Here is a 17624-nt window from a genome sequence, read left to right as displayed (position 1 = left end):
AGCTTTTTATAATATTTTATTTTAAGTATTTTAACTTAATAAATCTTTTTATAATAAGCTTTATTTTAAAGTATTTAAGGTTTATATTAATATTTTATTTAAAATACTAAGCTAATTATTATATATTTGTAATAGCCTTTTAATTTATAAGTTTAAAACTATCTTTTACTTTAAATTTATTATAAATTAAAAGTTAAAATAAATTTAAATTATAGAAACTATACTAAAGAACTTATATAAAATTAGAAAAATCTTAATACTTTAAAAGAAGCTTTAGAAACCTAAGTAATAAATAGTTTATTAAATATTTTTAAGTAATATATTTATAAAAATAAAAATAAATTAATTTTTACTTCTTTTTTTATTATATTAATAGTAAATATTAAATATATAAGCTTATATTACTTATATTTAAAAAATAGATAAAAATACCAATCTTTTTTATATTTAAAGTATTTTCTATAATACTTCTTGAACTAAAGTATAAATTTATTTAAAAGAAGTAACTTCTTTTAAACTTATTTTATAAACTCTTTATTATTAATATAGTTTTATTTTATAAATATCTATAATATATAACTCTTTATTACTTATATTAAAACTATATTATATATAGTTTCTTATTTTATAGTTTAAGTCTACTTTATAAGATTATTAATTAAAATATAAGTTATATATTATTATATAATTAATTCTTTAAATAGACTTTTATTAATAAAAATAACCTATTTTATATTAATCTTTTTTCTAATTATTTACTAAATAACTTATAAGTATTTATTATAATAAGCTATTAGCTAGTTATATCTCTTACTTAGTTACTATTTTATTAAAAACTTATATATGTAAAACTATTAAGTTTTAATATTAAAGTTTTCTTTTAATACTATAGTTAACTTATATTATATAATATTTAAATAATATTTTAAATAATAAAATAAATTCTTTTTAATATTTTTTATAATAGATAGTTAAAGCTAAGCTTTATATAATAAAGAAAATAATATTAATTATATAATATAAAAACTTTATTTATTTTATAAATATAATTAATATATTAAGTTATTTACTAATTATATTTACTTATTATTTATAATATTAATATTATTCTTAAAGTAAAAAGAATTATAATTATATATTTTAATTAAGTTAATAATATTATATTGAATTATAAAAAAAGGATTATAAACTTATATAAAATTAATAAAATTAATAAAAATTAAAAATATTTTTTGTTGAAAGGGATAATTGACTAGAATACTTAAAATATTTAAGTTTTTTTAAGATTTTTAAAATTTTTTTAAAAGTAAAAACTAGAAGAAGATTAAAGATAAATCATTTAATAACTTTATAAAAAAAAATTTAAATTTAATAAATATACTTTTAAAAGAAAGTTAATTAAAACTACTTTTAAATAAAGTTTTAATTATTAAATTTAAAAGATTTTTATTATATTATTTAATTAATTATATTTTTCTAATTAAATTAAACTACTTTTTAAATAATATTATTAATTTTTATTTAAAACCTAAAAATAAAAAGCTAAATTAAAGTAAAATAAAAGTTTAATAAAAGCTTAAAGTAAGTATTTTTAAATAATTTAAATATTAGCTTATTAAAAATATTATTAAGAAAGTTATTAGTAGATTTACTTTATATTATATAAACTTTTAATATATTCCTTATATTAGTTTTAATTAAAAATTATTAGTATAGCCTTTAGAAGCTTAAATTAGTCTAATTACCTAATTAGGCCTAGCTTAGCCCTACCTAGCTTAGTATAGCTCTTCTTCTATAATTATATTCTTAGATAGCTTACTAGATATATAATTGATTTATTATATTAAAATCTATACTATAAGAGCTTACTCTTAGAAATTCTTTAATATCTTAATAATTATTAACTTAAAACTAATAACTAAGATAATAAATAAAAGCTAAAGATAAAAGCTTTTATATAACTTAAAGATTAAAAGTTTTAAAGGCTTTTAAATAAAGTTATTAATAGTTAAAAAATAAGTAATAGCATAGAAACGCGAAAAAAAAATTGGCAAAAATCCTAAGAAACTTGAATTTAGGGGTAGGGGTAAAGTGTGACAGCTAGGCACATTTTTAGCTTTCTTTTTGTTAGATACTATTACAACTTGGTGATTCTTACTGAATATTAAAGTTGGAATGGGATGGCAGTCTTTTATATTCATGCTCGAATCGGAAAATGACCTGCGACGCACTAGGGAAGGGTCTCTGGACTTTGCATTGACAGGCTCAGGACTATGTTGATGAGTTATATACCGAACGATATACATCAGTCTTCTGTCCTTGAACGGCAAAAGCTTTCTGTAAACAACATCTAACGCTGCTAACAGGGTCTCTGCAAACAATGCGCCTCGAACAGTATCTCATTATTCGATCAACAATGGCAGGAACAACTTACTTGTTCCACCATCTTATTGTGAAATTGATACTAAAACAAAGAAGCATTATTTGAATATCCAACCCTTCCACCGGAAAAGCCTCGCAATTAAGCGCCCCCTAATTGCAACACCAAATCAACCTCTCACTCTCAAGTCTCTTGTCCAAGATGCTTGGCTTACCTAAGAAGCCTCAAATTCCGAACATTCAATTACCTAAGATGCCTCAAATATCCAAAGTCAACATAAGTGCTACAATGCCTAGATGGCTACTGGACGCTTTCCTCTACCTTTTAGACTGTCTTGAAGTCTACGTTTTGATGGCCCTGGCGGCGATCATGATGGCGTCAATTCCATCTATAGTCAATATCATCCGACAGTGGTGGTGCCTTGCAAGCACACTAATCGGTCAACATCTCCATTCGTACCGTGAATCGAACTTATCAAGCACGGCAATTACTCTCCGTAGCATAGGCTACGTCTTCGCGATAGGCCAAAACTTTCTCTCGGAATTAACATTGGCAACGGTTCTCCACGGCCTAGGCTATACACTCGCAGTGTTTCGAGACATCGTTTGCATCGCTTGGGCCATAGTAGCCGTGCTGTTCGCATATGGTCTTGCGATGCCAATCCAGATCTCTTACTACATATTTGTATTTCTCCTCGAGCTGCACCGGGATTACAGTGGCTTAGAGGCAGTGGGCACAGGCTCAACGACATTCTGGTCTCTATTGCGAGGTCTCGCCGCCCTAGAAGTTATCGCAACAGTCATCTACCTCGTTTACAAAGTTTGCCAATTGCCAGGGATGGGAGTACTGGCACGTGCGATCTGGTACTTGTCTAGTACGGCGACAAGATACTTCAAGAAAGTCCCTTGGAAGTGGATCGGCGAGAAGATTTGGTCAGCTCTGATCCTGACCTGGTTTGTCTTAAACCTGATCTTGTCGTTCCTGAAGCTGATTTGGTCGATCTTGATCTCAGTCTGGTCGTCCCCAAACTTGATACTGGCATCAGTCATGCGAGTTTCCTGGAGGTCTTATTTCGCAGAATTCTTCGTTGAGCTTCTACACTACTTAGATGGTGCAAATCCGACTGTAAGGGCAGCGACTCCCGACAGAACCAGCCAGGACTCATCAGATTCACCGTCTGAGGGGAGTATTTCAAGCATAGTATTTCCACCAGGTACTTACGATGAACAGGGTTGGTATGAATCAGGCGAATACAGAGTGGAGCAACCGAACATAGAGAACTATTAACGCATAAGACTCTGGCGATTACAAACCACCTCTACCACGACTACCTCCAGTGCCGGACGCAACGCAACGTTGAGCTAGAAAAATGCTCCGTTGATACATCAGGTACTGGATCTGACGAAACCAAAGACATGGACAACGTTGAGCGTGAACATGCTCCGTTGATACCACTATTGTCTTTTCGTTCAGCAGATGGCATGAGCGGCGTTGAGCAAGGAAATGCTCCGTCAAATTCGGACGGCAGTTCGCTAGGAGGTTTGTGTAGGATAGAAGAATTAGAGAAAAGGTTAATTAAGTCAGAGAAAAAGAGTAAAGACTTTGTTGCTAATAACATTTCTTTAAGATGCATCTCTTCAAGATGAAAACTCAGCTCCTCACCGCCACGTACTATAATTTTCAACAAACAAACAATACCACGGTAGCTGCTTGCATATTGTTTAACGCCTCTTCACGTTTTGTACTTGTAGTAGGAGATGTAGAATTTTTGACCAAGTCATACGAGCTCGACTCGGCAGCAAAGAATGACTTATAAACATTTCCCTCATTCTAGCTGGTCGCTTCCTATTAATGTGCGACCTTAGCCGCCACCTCTACTAATACATTCGATACAACGCTGACGACCAGATCACTAACAGCAACAATTCTTAGTATTTATACATCTCCGCCTCGTATAACTTTCAATTCTTTTATATCAACTATTATGTTTCTATAAGCACTGTTATATTGGCATACATGGGCATGCACAATCGACATCAACCTAGCATGTAGCTCTGTGGCACACCTTGGCTTCCTGGCAATTGTGTCAATGTCACAAGGACACTGAAGCAATAGAGTGTCCTGCGCTCACACGGCTTGAGGCTTATGTCAAGATATCTTTGCGGGTTTGGAAATGCATTCACCAGCATATGATACGCAACCTTCGGTTCAAATCGAGAACGAGATAGATGATCAATATCGTTTCCACCTTTTGACAATGTATGGTCTTTTGTTAGGTGTTACAGTAAAGGGATATATGCCCTGGAAAGAATATTTGGAGTAAAAGCTTCCACTCCGAATCCTTCTTCAGATCCTCTTATATAGCGAGCGTCAGTAAGCCGGAGAGCAATCGTGTATGCTTCTCGGGGCTATATTTCAAGTAGGAACAAAATAATGTCTTGTTTGCAACGAGATTGAAACCACTAAGCTTTGCGTTCACACGGATGTTGGGGCGGCCTAACTTGACTCGTAGAACAACAGAGTCTTATCCCCTGTCCCAATTCTCTCAACGCGGCTGTTGTACATTCTTGGTACCGCTTATCCCTTACATCCTCCGTGAAATCTTCCAATCCCTTCTCACAAGAGAGGTCCTTGAAACATGCATTAGACGAACGGCACAAAGGAAGCCCTGAAAGGCTCAATCACACGTTGCGGCAGCCCCGTTTGCGTCTTCTCCCAACACGACCCGCTACATTCTTTGTTCCTCGCACGCTAACAGACAGAAGTTGTACATTGATCTTTGTTCAGCGCATTGAGTCCTCCTTCCGCAAACTCACACTTCCAGTCATTCGTCATCACCACCGCCAGATCTCCGACATCCTCCCAGCACCAACTCAGCCCAACCCCACCAATCCTCCCCTCCCGTCCCCCCTAACCACGACTATTCACATAACAAACAATGAACCTCGACCGTCTCCGCACAGTCCTCGTCAACATCCAGACCTCCCAAGCCTTCAACGTTCCCAGCGCCATCCCCGACACGGAACTGGCCGAATGTCTCATCCTGATTGATGATATGGAAGGGGATCTAGTAAGAGGAAGATGGGAAACAGAACTTGTGGAGCAGAACGCTCAAGCGCTGAGAGCGCAGGTGGCTGCGAAGGACGCGGCATTGGATGCGGCGGGGAAGGAGAAAGAGAATTTGAGGGAGGAGGTTGAGATTTTGAGATTTGAGAGGAAGCGGATCTTGGGGGAGGGGAAGAAGGGTTGATTGGGATGTGGTAGATGGATGATGGCTGCCTTTGGGAGGGGTTGCAAGCTGTGTGAAGTGAAGTGGATGTGGTGAGGCAAAGGGCTCTTGTTTCGATAGGCAAGATCGCTACCGCCTTGTGTAGCTTTAGACGAGAATAAATCTCTTCTTCGTTTCAAGTGTAAAAAAACGATCTCCTTGCCACAGGCAGAGGTGCATGCGAGGTAGAAGACGCGTGTAACGGGAACCGGAGGTCAAAATGTTGCACGTCGCGAAGGTGAGAGAATAAGGCGTTAATATTCCCACGATCTGGCTTCTGAGCAAAATGTCGTTTTCATTTGACAATATGTCGGGCTCTCCGAATCGTTCTTCCAAAGCTAGCGCATAGACCAGCTGTCCGCTCAGGAGACGATCTCATGGGCGTGGAATAGCACCTTGCGTTAAAGCATTGACCCTGACACGATGATACGATTTGGGGTGGCAGTACTGTTGCGACGGGAACTTAGTAGATTCAAATGCTGTCTATTCGGCGTCGTATCATAAGTGATCTTATAGGTGCGGAGTTTTTTTAAGCTTGCTGCTTGCCTGGAGTTGTCCTGCTCGTCCCTCTGAATCTCGTGTTCCCTGAACGATCTACCCTTCAAATACCTGCGGTCCCCATTCTCAATATCGTGCTTGAGGTTTTTGCAGGGTGCAAGAGACCCTGCGCAGCACCTTATAGCATCTGTTTGCCCATACGGCCGTAAGAATCCAAGGGCAAGCGGCTCAACCACCGCGGATCAGCCTCTTGCCGCTGCGATGTTTTGGAGATCTTTGTCTCGTTCTGCCTTCCATTCCATCGATGCGACATGAAAGCGTTTCACGCCTGCTTGCCCTTCATATGCCCGTCGTCACTGTGAAGGAGACGCCTGGTTTCTGCAAGCCGGGTTTCCTTTGATCCCACAAATTCGTGTGTATAGTTGCCGGCTATCAAGCGCGACTTTTGCAGTGTATTATTGGGCTCCTCTTCTCATGGCAACGTCATCCTTGCGTACATCGCGCAACGCTCCTAGAGCTGCGCTTCACCGAGTTAGGTCGGTATGGGTTAGGCATGCCACAATCGTTGATCGCACGTTCGGGCGAGGGGCTCTGAATGGAGCAAATCATGAAGGTGAATGTAGATGAGGACCGAACAAGGCAGCGTGGGACGAGTTGGTCATTAGAAAGACTACGGCCTGTACAGGGCGGTTGAGGGCTATAGTGGGATCCGGCGGCATTGGGGGTATGATTCAAAATTCAGCTAAGCGTTTGTTTGGGTGAAGAGTTTCAAAGACATAAGGGACGAGCCTGACTTCCAGGCTTCGAGATGCTTACTAAGGAGCCAAGCCGTGCTAGTTCCAGGATGGGCAAGCGCGGGACTAAACTATAAAAAGCTTAGTTCGCTTCATTGCTTTTATGGTACCTTTAGCCCTGGAGGATCCGACCAACACCAACTCCAAGGATCCCTACCAGAGGGTCTGGTAGACAAGAAATGGATCTTCTTCACGTTGCACATCCCCACAGCGGTGCCCTTGATCGCTTTCAAGTCGACCCTTGAAGAAGACGCCGCGCCTTCTACTGTCTCCTCCATCGACGGCTTCCCCACCGCTCGCCAAGCCCAAAGTGCTATCCCCAAGAATCTATGGCTCACACACCAGATATCCCAAGCTGAACAGCGGAAGCCTACGTCAATAGGTCCTTGGGGCGAGATGAATCATGAACTGTGCCCCACCGATGAGTAGGCAGCGCATAAACTACACGGGCAAGCGCGGAGTCGAAGGTCATGATGGCTTGGGAGGCCGAAAAGCAGTGGTGTGGCATGCCCGGCGGAGAGCAAGAAAAAGAGGGAATCAAGGGGTCCAGGCGACTGATAGAAGAGCACAGAGGAGAGACTCTTTGACGAGGAAGCTGTGGCGGCGCGACTAAGAATTGTTTTTGGTCTGAGAGCGCAGATGGGATAGGGATTGGCGGCAAAACACTGATGCTATTTCAAACATACGTAAAGACTTGGGCAATGAACCAATGCGACGTTCCACATCTGCCGTCGTAATGAGGAATAGAGAGGTGGGTATTTGGCCTCCACACTGCTCCCTACCGAACATGTGCTGATCGCAGACAGACAGCTAGCAGTGCATCCCTCATGAACCCTACCTCCTTCGATCCAAAGAACTCCACACAGGAAGCACAGCAAGCAAGCAATCGCGGCGGCAGAGTACAACGATCTCTCCCCCTCCCTCTCACAAGGGGGGTCCAGATGCCCGCAGAAACGGAGGGCGCAGCAGACGGTACGGCGGTATTGGATCACTTGCTTCATAATTGAGGTTAGTAGGCTGATTTGATGCTAATCAACCGATACAATTGAATTTCGATGAATTCAATCCTCAACAGTATTATGACAGTAACCTTCTTCCACGTAATTAATATTTTCTAGCCGACAGCCAAGGAACCAAATGATCTAGAGTAAATGCGAATAAACTTTGAGTACAAGACGCGAAGATCTAGAGAAATATCTCGCATGCCTGAAAACGGACACCACGTTATCTTCCGCGTCTAATTCATATCTCATCCCACCCCCTTTCTCCCCTCCTTGCTTATACTCAATTCCTTCTTCCCTGCCTTTTCCCCCCATTTACATGTACCGTACAGTCGATTCTTCATCCTTCCCACCCATAACTCACGACCCAGCAACCGTTCCTTTCCCCTTCCTACACCACTGTATAGCACCACACTGCAAATCCAGCCGCCTCCTTCTGAAACGCGCAAGCCCGAGTATCTATAACCGTCCTCCCCTCCTCCCCTCCAACGAGCCCTAATATCCTCCAACCCCCATCACCGATCCCCCGGCCCCAACCGCCAGGATCTCTCCTCCTCTTCCACTCCCTTGACTCCTAAAACGAGCCCTTTTCACCCCTGCGACCTAGTGCTCGCGCACATCCCTTCCCTCGATACAGCGCCACATTTTGCTTTGAACTCCCTAAGACCGCTATCTACCTACTTACCCGCAAGATTTCCCACCCCTAGAACAGATGAAGCAATCTACACCCCACTAATCCCACCTTAATCATAGCTTTCTCACCAAGTAACGACGAATTGTACAATCCGGGCCCCGGGACCAAGAAAGCGCGACGGATGAGGACGGTATGGCAGGAGAGGTGGCTAGTCAGCTAGTTGACTGACTATCGTGCATTGAGGAGAGGAGGGAGAATGAGAGGAAAGGGGTGGAGAGGCGATGACAATAGACGTGAGGTTTCGGCAGGAGCGCACGACAGGATAGGCGGGGAGAGAGAAGGCAGGGAAGACGTAGTGAGGGGAAGATGTAGCGCGTGCTCGCTGGCTTGTATTGCTATAGGAATTTTAGGAAAGCGACAGAGGGAAAGCAAGGGAAGAGACGGAGCGGAGAAAGAGGGGAGAAAAAGGGGAGGGGTTGCAGGAAGACATGGGGTTGGGAGAGGGTGGTATTAGTAAGCTGCCGAATAGAGAACAGGCTACGTTTGATCGGAAGGGTAGAATCCTGTGGCGGGTGGGACGGTCGATACGAAAAACAGAGGGGGAAAAGGTGTGTAACAAATGAGATGCAATAGAGAGCCGAAGGAGAGGCAGGCAGGCAGGCAGGCGATTGCGCCTTTCACTTGTGACTTCGGCGCTTTTTATGTAGGCGGGCATCTAGCAGATGGGCACTTCGCAGATCGAGAGTCCGTTAGTGGAGGCATGATTGCTTGGGGTAAAAGGGGTGCTCAGGCGAGCGAGTCAGAGAATGGAGCAGCTGTGTTTGTAGTGAGTATTTATGCAACTTCGACTGCTACATCTGCCCTGCAAATCCTTAATGCCGTGTGGCTTCCTTCGTCTATCTATCGTAAGCAAGCTGGCAAACATTTCGTCATGATAGCAAGAGATGTGGATCGTAATCCCTCTATGTGGACAGCAGCAGCCATTGAAAGTACTTTTGCTCCCCTTCAAATCGTTGCGTGTCGTGTCGTATCGTCGTTGCGACTGGCGGCTACTTCTTCTCCTTGTCCTGTGAACGCAGTCCCATCCTTGTCGATGGCGCGGCTGCTTGTGGCTTCTTCTTCTTCTCTGCAGCGGCTTTGTTGCCTTCTACAGCGGCCTTTCTCTCTGCGGCTTTGGTTTGTTTATTCATGGCTTCTTTCTCCGCGGCAGTCGCTTTCTCAAGTACCATCCTTTCAAATTTCAGTTCCCTTTCCGCAAGTCGTCCGGTTTCAACATCTCTAAGATGGGGGATGAGGTATTCTTTGTGGTATTTGAGGAGTTCGTTCTTGCGCTCCGTGCAGCCCCAGCTCTGGATATTGTCAATACAGCGTTGCATCCTTGGAATATCGTTTCGAGACCGGAGAAGCGCGCCAGTAACATACTCCATGTGAAAGTGAACAGTGCCATCACTTTGCTTTTCAGCGAAGTGTACCCAGATGCTAGCAACATTTGAATCAATGGTCATTGAATAGACAAAAGTCCGCTCGTCTAGACCCTCGGCGATGTCCTCAACACCAATGGCATCAAGGAAGATCCGCAAGACCGACACCAGCGTTGCGCCCGCTCGGCAAGCTTGGTTGTTTGCTGCAGCCAGTAGACCTTTGTTGCTTTTACCCTCAATCAAAAAGAAGGCGTGGCACATGCCAGCGATCAGTGCTAGCAATCTCTCCATATTTTCATACGCGCGACAGCCGGCAGGCAATCGAAAAATCTCCTGCTTCAAGCCAAACACCCGGTCCGGCTTGGGATTGGTTATACTGTCCTCCTTCTTTAGCTCCTTCGCCAGAATGTCATCTTCGCCACAAAAAGGAACGAATCCGTCTTTGAACAGAGGATTGAGCAGCATCTTGACACCTTCCTCGTCCCATCCCCGTAGCTTGTATCTCCGATGGGGAAGGACCGGTCCCGCTGGCAATTCTTCCCATACCTCTTGCTCTGGGGCGTCTGGTACCTTTCTGTACCGAGGAGCGAGCAGAGGGATGATCGCGTTGAGATATGAATCCTCATTGTCTCCCTGGGTCTCTTTGTAGGCTCTCTCGAACCGTTCAACTGATTCTTGTCCCATTTCGATGGGCAACACACGCCCAATCTTTTCGTCTATCGTATTTGAGAAGTCCTTGTAATGCTCTTGAAAGTGACCCTTTTCCTGGTACATGTGATGCTTTTCGAGGCGGAGGCGCACTTCATTAGGATCCTTCGTGGTGGAGGCAGTGCCGGAAGTAGGGGCACGAGTATGAAGGACGCCCGAGGATAGGCTGGATTGAGGCGGGGTAGCTGGCGCATTGACGCTATTCTATGCAGCCAATTGTCAGTTTTGCCAATCTCGAAGGAGTCGATGGTAGTAGAGCGCACCTTGATTTGGTCGACTCTTGGAGGCATTGCTCCGCTTTTTAGACCAGTTTGCGCAAGGCGAGCACTCCGGCGAACCAGCTTTGGAAGATTTTCTGATTCTGGCTGACAGGTTTGCTGATACGATCGTTTCAGCTTCCGGTGCTGATGCGTTGAGAGAATGTTGTCCAGCCAAGATTCAATATGTGTTGAAGCGTTGCACGACTGGGAAAGCGGGGCCGAAAGCGGAGGCGTGGGAAGACCGAGAGGGCGAGAGTAGTCTGACAAATCATTCATGTCGGTGAAGGTAGCTCAATGCGCCGCGAGAGTGAAGTGAGAGTTGTGAATAATGGCAAAGTGTTGTTGTTGTTTATAGGAATCGAAAAGTGAAGGCGCGCGCCAAGCCTTCCGATAAGATAAGATATTGCCAAGCCCGCTTTTCCTCCATTAATTCTTTAAAGGCATACCTTATGAATTTTAATTATATATTATAAAATATAGGAAACATATATAATAATAAGAAATATATATTTATAAATATTTAATTTATTATAAGTAATAATTATTATTATTATTAAAATAAATATATAAAATATATACTTTATATAAGTTTATAAACTATATAAAAAAGTAAAATATTATCTATTTATTAAGTATAGTAAATGTTATTAACTTAATTAAGTTTTTTATAATTTAAAATTATTATTATATTATTTATATTATAAATATAATTATATATTATATATAGTTTATTATATTATTAATATTTAATATTTTTTTATATTTCTAATTTAATTCTTTTTATTTAATTTAAGTAATATTATATTTAAGTTTTAAGATACTTAACTTATTATTTAATATATATAGCTTAGATTATAAGTTAGTTTTAAATAAATTAAATAATACTTTCCCCTTAGTATTATAATTATTTTTAGTTCTTTTCGTATACTTTATACTACTTTGTCTGCTAGCACTACTACTATATTATTAATCTTCTTCCCTTTAACGAGCTGTGTGGCCTGCGATTAGGGGATTATAGAAAATACTTAGGTATTTTCTGGAGAGATACTATCTCATTGGTCAAGATGGCTTAGTCAGACACAAAGTCGTGTCGAACACTGCTCCTTGAATCCTTCGTTCCTTCTTTCACTGTTAGTGCTTACTAGATAATATGAAAGTTTGCTGCAGCATGATGCTTCGATTGCGTATGCGGGTGGCGATGTCCGTGATCGAGTAAACGACAAAATAGATGTTCGTAGTGTGGAGCGAGCTTGTTTATGCATTGCAACATCGTCTTCTCTTTCCACTAGGCTCCCGTATTTGTGCTTGCCAACCGTTCTCACTTACAAAAATAATTGATCAAAACATCGATTAAAATGAAACGAACACTAATGAAAAAGAAGACCATGCCAGAGACGCAGTCTGGGAAGTTGTCGAATACAACTACCAAGGAATACCAGTCCTCCACGCTCCAAAGCCGGGACAGCTTCAGACTTCTGAGACTTTACCCTCAAACTCCAAGCGCTGATATCAAGTGTTCCTTGAAAGAGGTGAACATTGCCGATAAAAGGGGGTATGGTGCTGTGTCTTATGTGTGGGGTGTTCCGAACTTGACAAGAAAGATCTACTGTGGGAATGCGTACATTGGAGTGACTGAACACATTCATGCTCTGCTTCGACGAGTATGCAATTCTTCCAGGGATGTATATATTTGGATCGATGCAATTTGCATCAATCAGAAAGATCTGACGGAGCGCTCAACGCAAGTTTTGCTCATGCGAAAGATCTTCTCTGATGCTGGACAAATACTTATCTGGCTAGGAATTGATCCTGGGCCTGCCGCCCCGGCTTTTCAGATTATCTCTGACTTCAACGTCCTTTGCGACAAAGCTCCGAAGGGAGCTTTCAGAGACAACAATCATGAACGTCTGCAATCAGCTGAGGACCTCCATGCTTTCGTTCAAGGCTCGAACGGCCGCTCGATTGCCAATCTCTTTCAACATGACTGGTTCCACCGAACTTGGACATTTCAAGAGGCTTTCAGCGCTCGGCCACGTGCAGCGCTAGTGCTTTATGGGGATTATGATATTGAGTATGAAGAGCTCTCAGTCTTCGCTGTCTACATGTGCAGCCTGGCAATCCAAGGAAGTCTCCAAACCCACCGGGCGCGAATGGGCGTCAATCATGTCGTGAAGATCAAGCAATATGCCAATAGCGAGAATACGCTTCTTGGGCTTCTTAAGATCACCCATGCAAGGCGCGCAACAGATGCTCGAGATAAGATATATGGATTGGCCTCTCTTGTGGATCCGAAAGAGCTTCCATACCCTCCATCTTACGAGATTGATGATCATACTCTTTTCCGCGATCAAGCAGTCCATATGATCAAAAGAGCCGGAAACCTTCGACTACTTGAATCCTGCATCTTCGAAGATACAGTTGCTGCAGGTCTGCCTTCTTGGGCTCCCTCATGGGCACCGACAGATACCCTCGTGACAGCGTTTCATCACGAACACGAACCATTCTGTCCAGGACCCGCGGTAGACCCTACTCGAACGCCACGAGTTGATGGTGATATTCTCAAAGTTTATGGCGCTGTAGTAGATGCCATCCGGAAACTAGGCTGCAAGATGGAACTTTCAGATTTTGAGAGTAATACCACCTCTTTCGCAGATCATGAAAATGTCATCGAACTACTCCTCGACCGAGAATCAAAAGAGCTCAGAGATCTGGCGACTGCCTACGGATCGCCAGAAATGAGGGAGCTCGCACGAGCGCAAACGCTTATGGGTGGAAGAAACCGAGATGTAAGTAGAGCTGATGCCGATGCTGCCATCAAAGTACGAAACCATCGTCGCGTCTCTGAAAGTAACGGCGGAGGCGCCAGTTTCGGTGACTACTCGGTAAACGATCGTGCCTGGAACGATTTCAATGAAGTGGCCTACCAATTGATGCATGCCGCAGATGGTCGCAGGCTTTGCTTAACCAAGTCAGGACGACTTGGATGGGTGCCTCTGACCAGCGAAGAGGGTGATGCGATCAGTGTGCTGTCTGGATCACAGGCCGCTATTGTGCTTCGCCATCAAGAAGACAACAGGTATCAAGTCATAGGCGGAAGCTACATCCACGGCATCATGGATGGTGAGGCTCTCAAGGAACCAGGTCAAGATGACCAACTAGGCTTCCTGCAATTGGTATAGATGTCTACAAATCATAAGAGGAAGATTAGTAACAAGGCAACCCTCCTCCCGCACCCAAATGTCTTGAGTCCGAAAGGGTACGGACTTGGCCGATATCAGCCCTTAAGGATTGAAGATAATGTATTCGCCTATTAGAATGCGGGACTGCAACCCCCTTCATGAAAAGCGCTACATGATACTTTGAAGCGACATGTAAGGACAATAAGTGACGTATTCCTGCCTCCAATTGACATCTCAACCAAAGTCCCACTTACGATCAAATAGGCTATATGATTCTATATCCTCAAACCCCATTCCAAAAACCCGTAAGACGTTACACGAGTAGCTTGATACATCTAAACCGCTTGGACAAAACGTCTCACGAGTAAGATGAGTAATCAAAGGCTCTTTAAACCTCCTAACTTCGACTTAAAATGGTTAAGAGGTAATTAAGACTTGTCCTAGATAAGATTCGTAGAATTGATTAGTCTAAGCGCCGGGTCTCCTACGCTCTTGTGTCTCGCGGACTGGTCGGCCCTATTGGCTATCTTTTGTCTCCGACATCAACCTCTAGCTCAACGGGAACTTATTGCTTCCCGTGCAGTGTCATCGTCGTACTTGCAATTACACCATGACGTCCATTGCACTTTGTCATCTGTAGGCAGGCTAGCAGCTGACTCATTGAAGGAGCCGTCAGCGAGTATACGCTCAACAAGCTTGAAAGCTAACCACTGACCATTTCTAAGCTCACAACGCGGTGCTGATCCCTCAAAGATCGCGCCTCTTTATTCCTACCATGAAGCCGTGAGGTACGGGATAGACTATGGGCTTGTAGCCTTGAATCACGATCAGTAGCAGGCCGCGTTCCACCGTGCCGCCACTTGACATACACAAGTCTCCAAGCCTCCTATCTTAGGAATCACAGCCTTGTCAACGGTGCGGGGAACTTCTACGCCCTCACATATAAAGCCAACTATCTTCTCTGCATTTTCGCAGCTTCCGTAACACCACACCATTGGATAGAGAAGCCCAAAAGAGGACCTCCCTTGGACGTCTCATTCTTCCGCTAGCAGCTAGCACTACTCACACAATATGAGAACCAAAACACAACTTCTCCAAATCCTCATATCAACGCTCCTCCTCGCTCTCTCCTTGGCTATCCCCGTCGCGGGCCCGCAGAATTCCAACGTCGTCAATCCAAGCGGCCAAGTTGCACCCAGCATATCGGAACCCACACCAGACTCGACTTACGTTTGGGGGTAATTACCCCTTTACTCCCTCATTCTTGCCCCCCTTTTCCCCTCCCCGCCCGCCTTCAGTCCTCCTTACCTCTCCTCTCCCTTTACTCCGCTTCCCTTGCTTCTTTCCCGAGAATTTCGTTCTTCGAGGCCCTCTGAGTCAATCACAAGCTCACGATTCCCCACAGAAAAAGATACATCGACGAGCCACCACGCTGCGTCTGCTACATCGGCACCGCGCCCATCGCGCGCGACAATAGCGTTTGCGAAGGCAGGAGTGTACTTCCTGGACAGCCGCCTGGGCCAGGGTGTCCGGATCCAGCACATAGTGTTGCGAATCCGCCTGATGCTGGAGGGTTTCCGACCAGCGAGTAGGTGACTTGGAGCGGGAATGGATAGTCACGAGACTTGGTTAGGTAAGTAGGGCGCAGAGACAACGGGTCCCTGAAGGCAGCTAGGGCACCTGAGGGTCGGATCAGATGAAAGCTTATCTCCCCTGAGAAATTTCGAAGTGCTGTCTAAGCTCCTGACAGCCATTGACCATTGCATCGATGCATTTGGCGAATCGTCATATTAGCGTGTCGAGATAGTCGAGTCGACGAACAAGGCTTTACAAACCCTCCAGAAACGGCGTGATCCTTTCTCCTCTCTGTGAATGCTGGCATGATCGGTCCTTCCTTCGCTCCCGACACTTGAGCGATCTTCCATGGCGAGACAGTAATCGTCCAATTCGGCTATTTCCTGAACCTCATCTTCCTGACTGTTTGTGGGATGAGGAGGATGGGAAAGGGTCTGAGCCTTCCCTCCCGGAAGTGGTCGCAGGGCATCATCTGCCAAGCCAGCTGCCGGGCGCGAATGATCAGGCCGGTCTTCATGACTCCTTCGCGCAGTTGAATGAGGAGGCTCATTTCCAGTCTCGTCTATGACTGTAACGACTTCAGAGCGGGGTCTGCGCCGTAGCATTACCCAGAGCAATGCAATCAAAATTCCTCCAACGAGTACTCCACCCAATACGCCAAGAATGATGCCAGCCAAAACTCCTCCGCGGTTCTTCGCTTTCGGAGTGTGCTCGGGTGAATTCTGGCTGCCACCGGGGGCAGTCGGGCTAGCACCGCTGCCACTGGTCAAAGGCGTGCTGGTAGTGGTATTGTTGTGCAAAGACGTTGAATCTGAGGCCGTGATCGAGGGCGATCTTGATGAAGCAGTTGAACTTGCAGGCGACTTTGTAAAGGTACTTGATGGCGTGGTTGAAACCGGCTCTTGTGGTAGGGTAGATGGTGCAATTGTCGTCTGCTGAGGCGGCATGTAATACGTGAGGTTGGGAGTGTACATTTGCTTCATCGGCATGTCTCCCTGGGAGTCTTTCGCCTGGTAGTCTTTCCCGTTGAAGACAACGTAGTCGGTGCCTAACGCTTTTTCACAGAAGTCGGAGAGATTGCTGTCCTAGCTCAGCACAAGTCAGTGTAGGTAGTCATAGCATCTCATAGCAAACAATACTCACGTGATCGGTAGCTGAGGCGCATATTGCCAACAATGCAATTCGATTAGATAATTGCGTCTCACGAAGGGCTTGTGACGCATATTGGTTGGCTGCATTGGCAATTCTGACGCTCTTGACTGCGAAAATTCCGAACGAAATGGCGACTGCGAAAGCAGCGAGTTGGAGAATTGCGCTGATGATAAATTGACCGACGGGCGGTGACAATTTAATGACTCTTTGGCTGTCTTGCATCAAGGCAGATGCTGCATCGTCGACGATATGTTCCGCATATTTCTCCCTGATCGGCTTTCTTCTCGATCTTGGGGAAGGACTCTCTGGCTGAGGGGATCTATGTCGACTTCCGGCTGACGTCCTTCGCATTTTGTGTGCAATAACAAGATCATCAGCTAAGTCTCGAGCTCAGTTCGACAATGTATGTCACAAGAGGCTACATTTACGTGAGAGACGATGTGATAAGGAAAGAGAGGAAAGACACAGCCCTTAGTGACGGCTTGCTCTCTACATTCTTGTGGAGGGGTCATAGCCTTGTCCGTTAAATCTCCAGCCCCCAAAGGGCATGCAGCTAATTCTCCTAGCCCTGTTAGGCAAGGTTTGCATGCACAATGGTGGCGCGAAGATACGGCTGCTCTGTCACTTGCATTAGTTGCATCGAGTCAGCCTAACGCCCAATGAAGTTTACTTTGGTGGTTTTCACCACCTCAATCTACTTTCCTGTCGTCTTTTCCTCTTCTGCGTTGGGCCTCTCGGATGCTTGACTGGTATG

General features: G+C 43.9%; 5 protein-coding genes across 5 annotated transcripts; 3 read left to right on the top strand and 2 right to left on the bottom strand.

Moving 5' to 3' along the window:
- Positions 1–5318: 5318 nt before the first annotated feature.
- KY384_004653 (uncharacterized protein) lies at positions 5319–5630 on the top strand (the record flags this gene model as incomplete). Its single annotated transcript, XM_044813158.1, has 2 exons — positions 5319–5450; positions 5511–5630. The coding sequence occupies 2 exons, from the start codon at positions 5319–5321 to the stop codon at positions 5628–5630; spliced, it is 252 nt and encodes an 83-aa protein (XP_044669898.1).
- An 859-nt stretch (positions 5631–6489) lies between these two features.
- On the top strand, positions 6490–7369 carry KY384_004652 (uncharacterized protein; the record flags this gene model as incomplete). Its single annotated transcript, XM_044813157.1, has 2 exons — positions 6490–6520; positions 6894–7369. The coding sequence occupies 2 exons, from the start codon at positions 6490–6492 to the stop codon at positions 7367–7369; spliced, it is 507 nt and encodes a 168-aa protein (XP_044669897.1).
- A 2255-nt stretch (positions 7370–9624) lies between these two features.
- KY384_004651 (uncharacterized protein) lies at positions 9625–11240 on the bottom strand (the record flags this gene model as incomplete). The annotated part of the gene is made up of 2 exons (XM_044813156.1): positions 9625–10908; positions 10968–11240. The coding sequence occupies 2 exons, from the start codon at positions 11238–11240 to the stop codon at positions 9625–9627; spliced, it is 1557 nt and encodes a 518-aa protein (XP_044669896.1).
- A 1109-nt stretch (positions 11241–12349) lies between these two features.
- On the top strand, positions 12350–14143 carry KY384_004650 (uncharacterized protein; the record flags this gene model as incomplete). Its single annotated transcript, XM_044813155.1, has 1 exon — positions 12350–14143. One exon carries the CDS (start codon positions 12350–12352, stop codon positions 14141–14143), a length of 1794 nt encoding a protein of 597 aa, XP_044669895.1.
- Positions 14144–15933: 1790 nt separating this feature from the next.
- On the bottom strand, positions 15934–17221 carry KY384_004649 (uncharacterized protein; the record flags this gene model as incomplete). Its single annotated transcript, XM_044813154.1, has 2 exons — positions 15934–16803; positions 16862–17221. The coding sequence occupies 2 exons, from the start codon at positions 17219–17221 to the stop codon at positions 15934–15936; spliced, it is 1230 nt and encodes a 409-aa protein (XP_044669894.1).
- Between the last annotated feature and the right edge of the window lie 403 nt (positions 17222–17624).

Source organism: Bacidia gigantensis (genome assembly GCF_019456465.1).
Source record: "Bacidia gigantensis strain McMullin 20006 chromosome Unknown contig_233, whole genome shotgun sequence".
NCBI lineage: Eukaryota > Fungi > Ascomycota > Lecanoromycetes > Lecanorales > Ramalinaceae > Bacidia > Bacidia gigantensis.
This window is presented reverse-complemented; position numbering and strand designations above follow the sequence as displayed.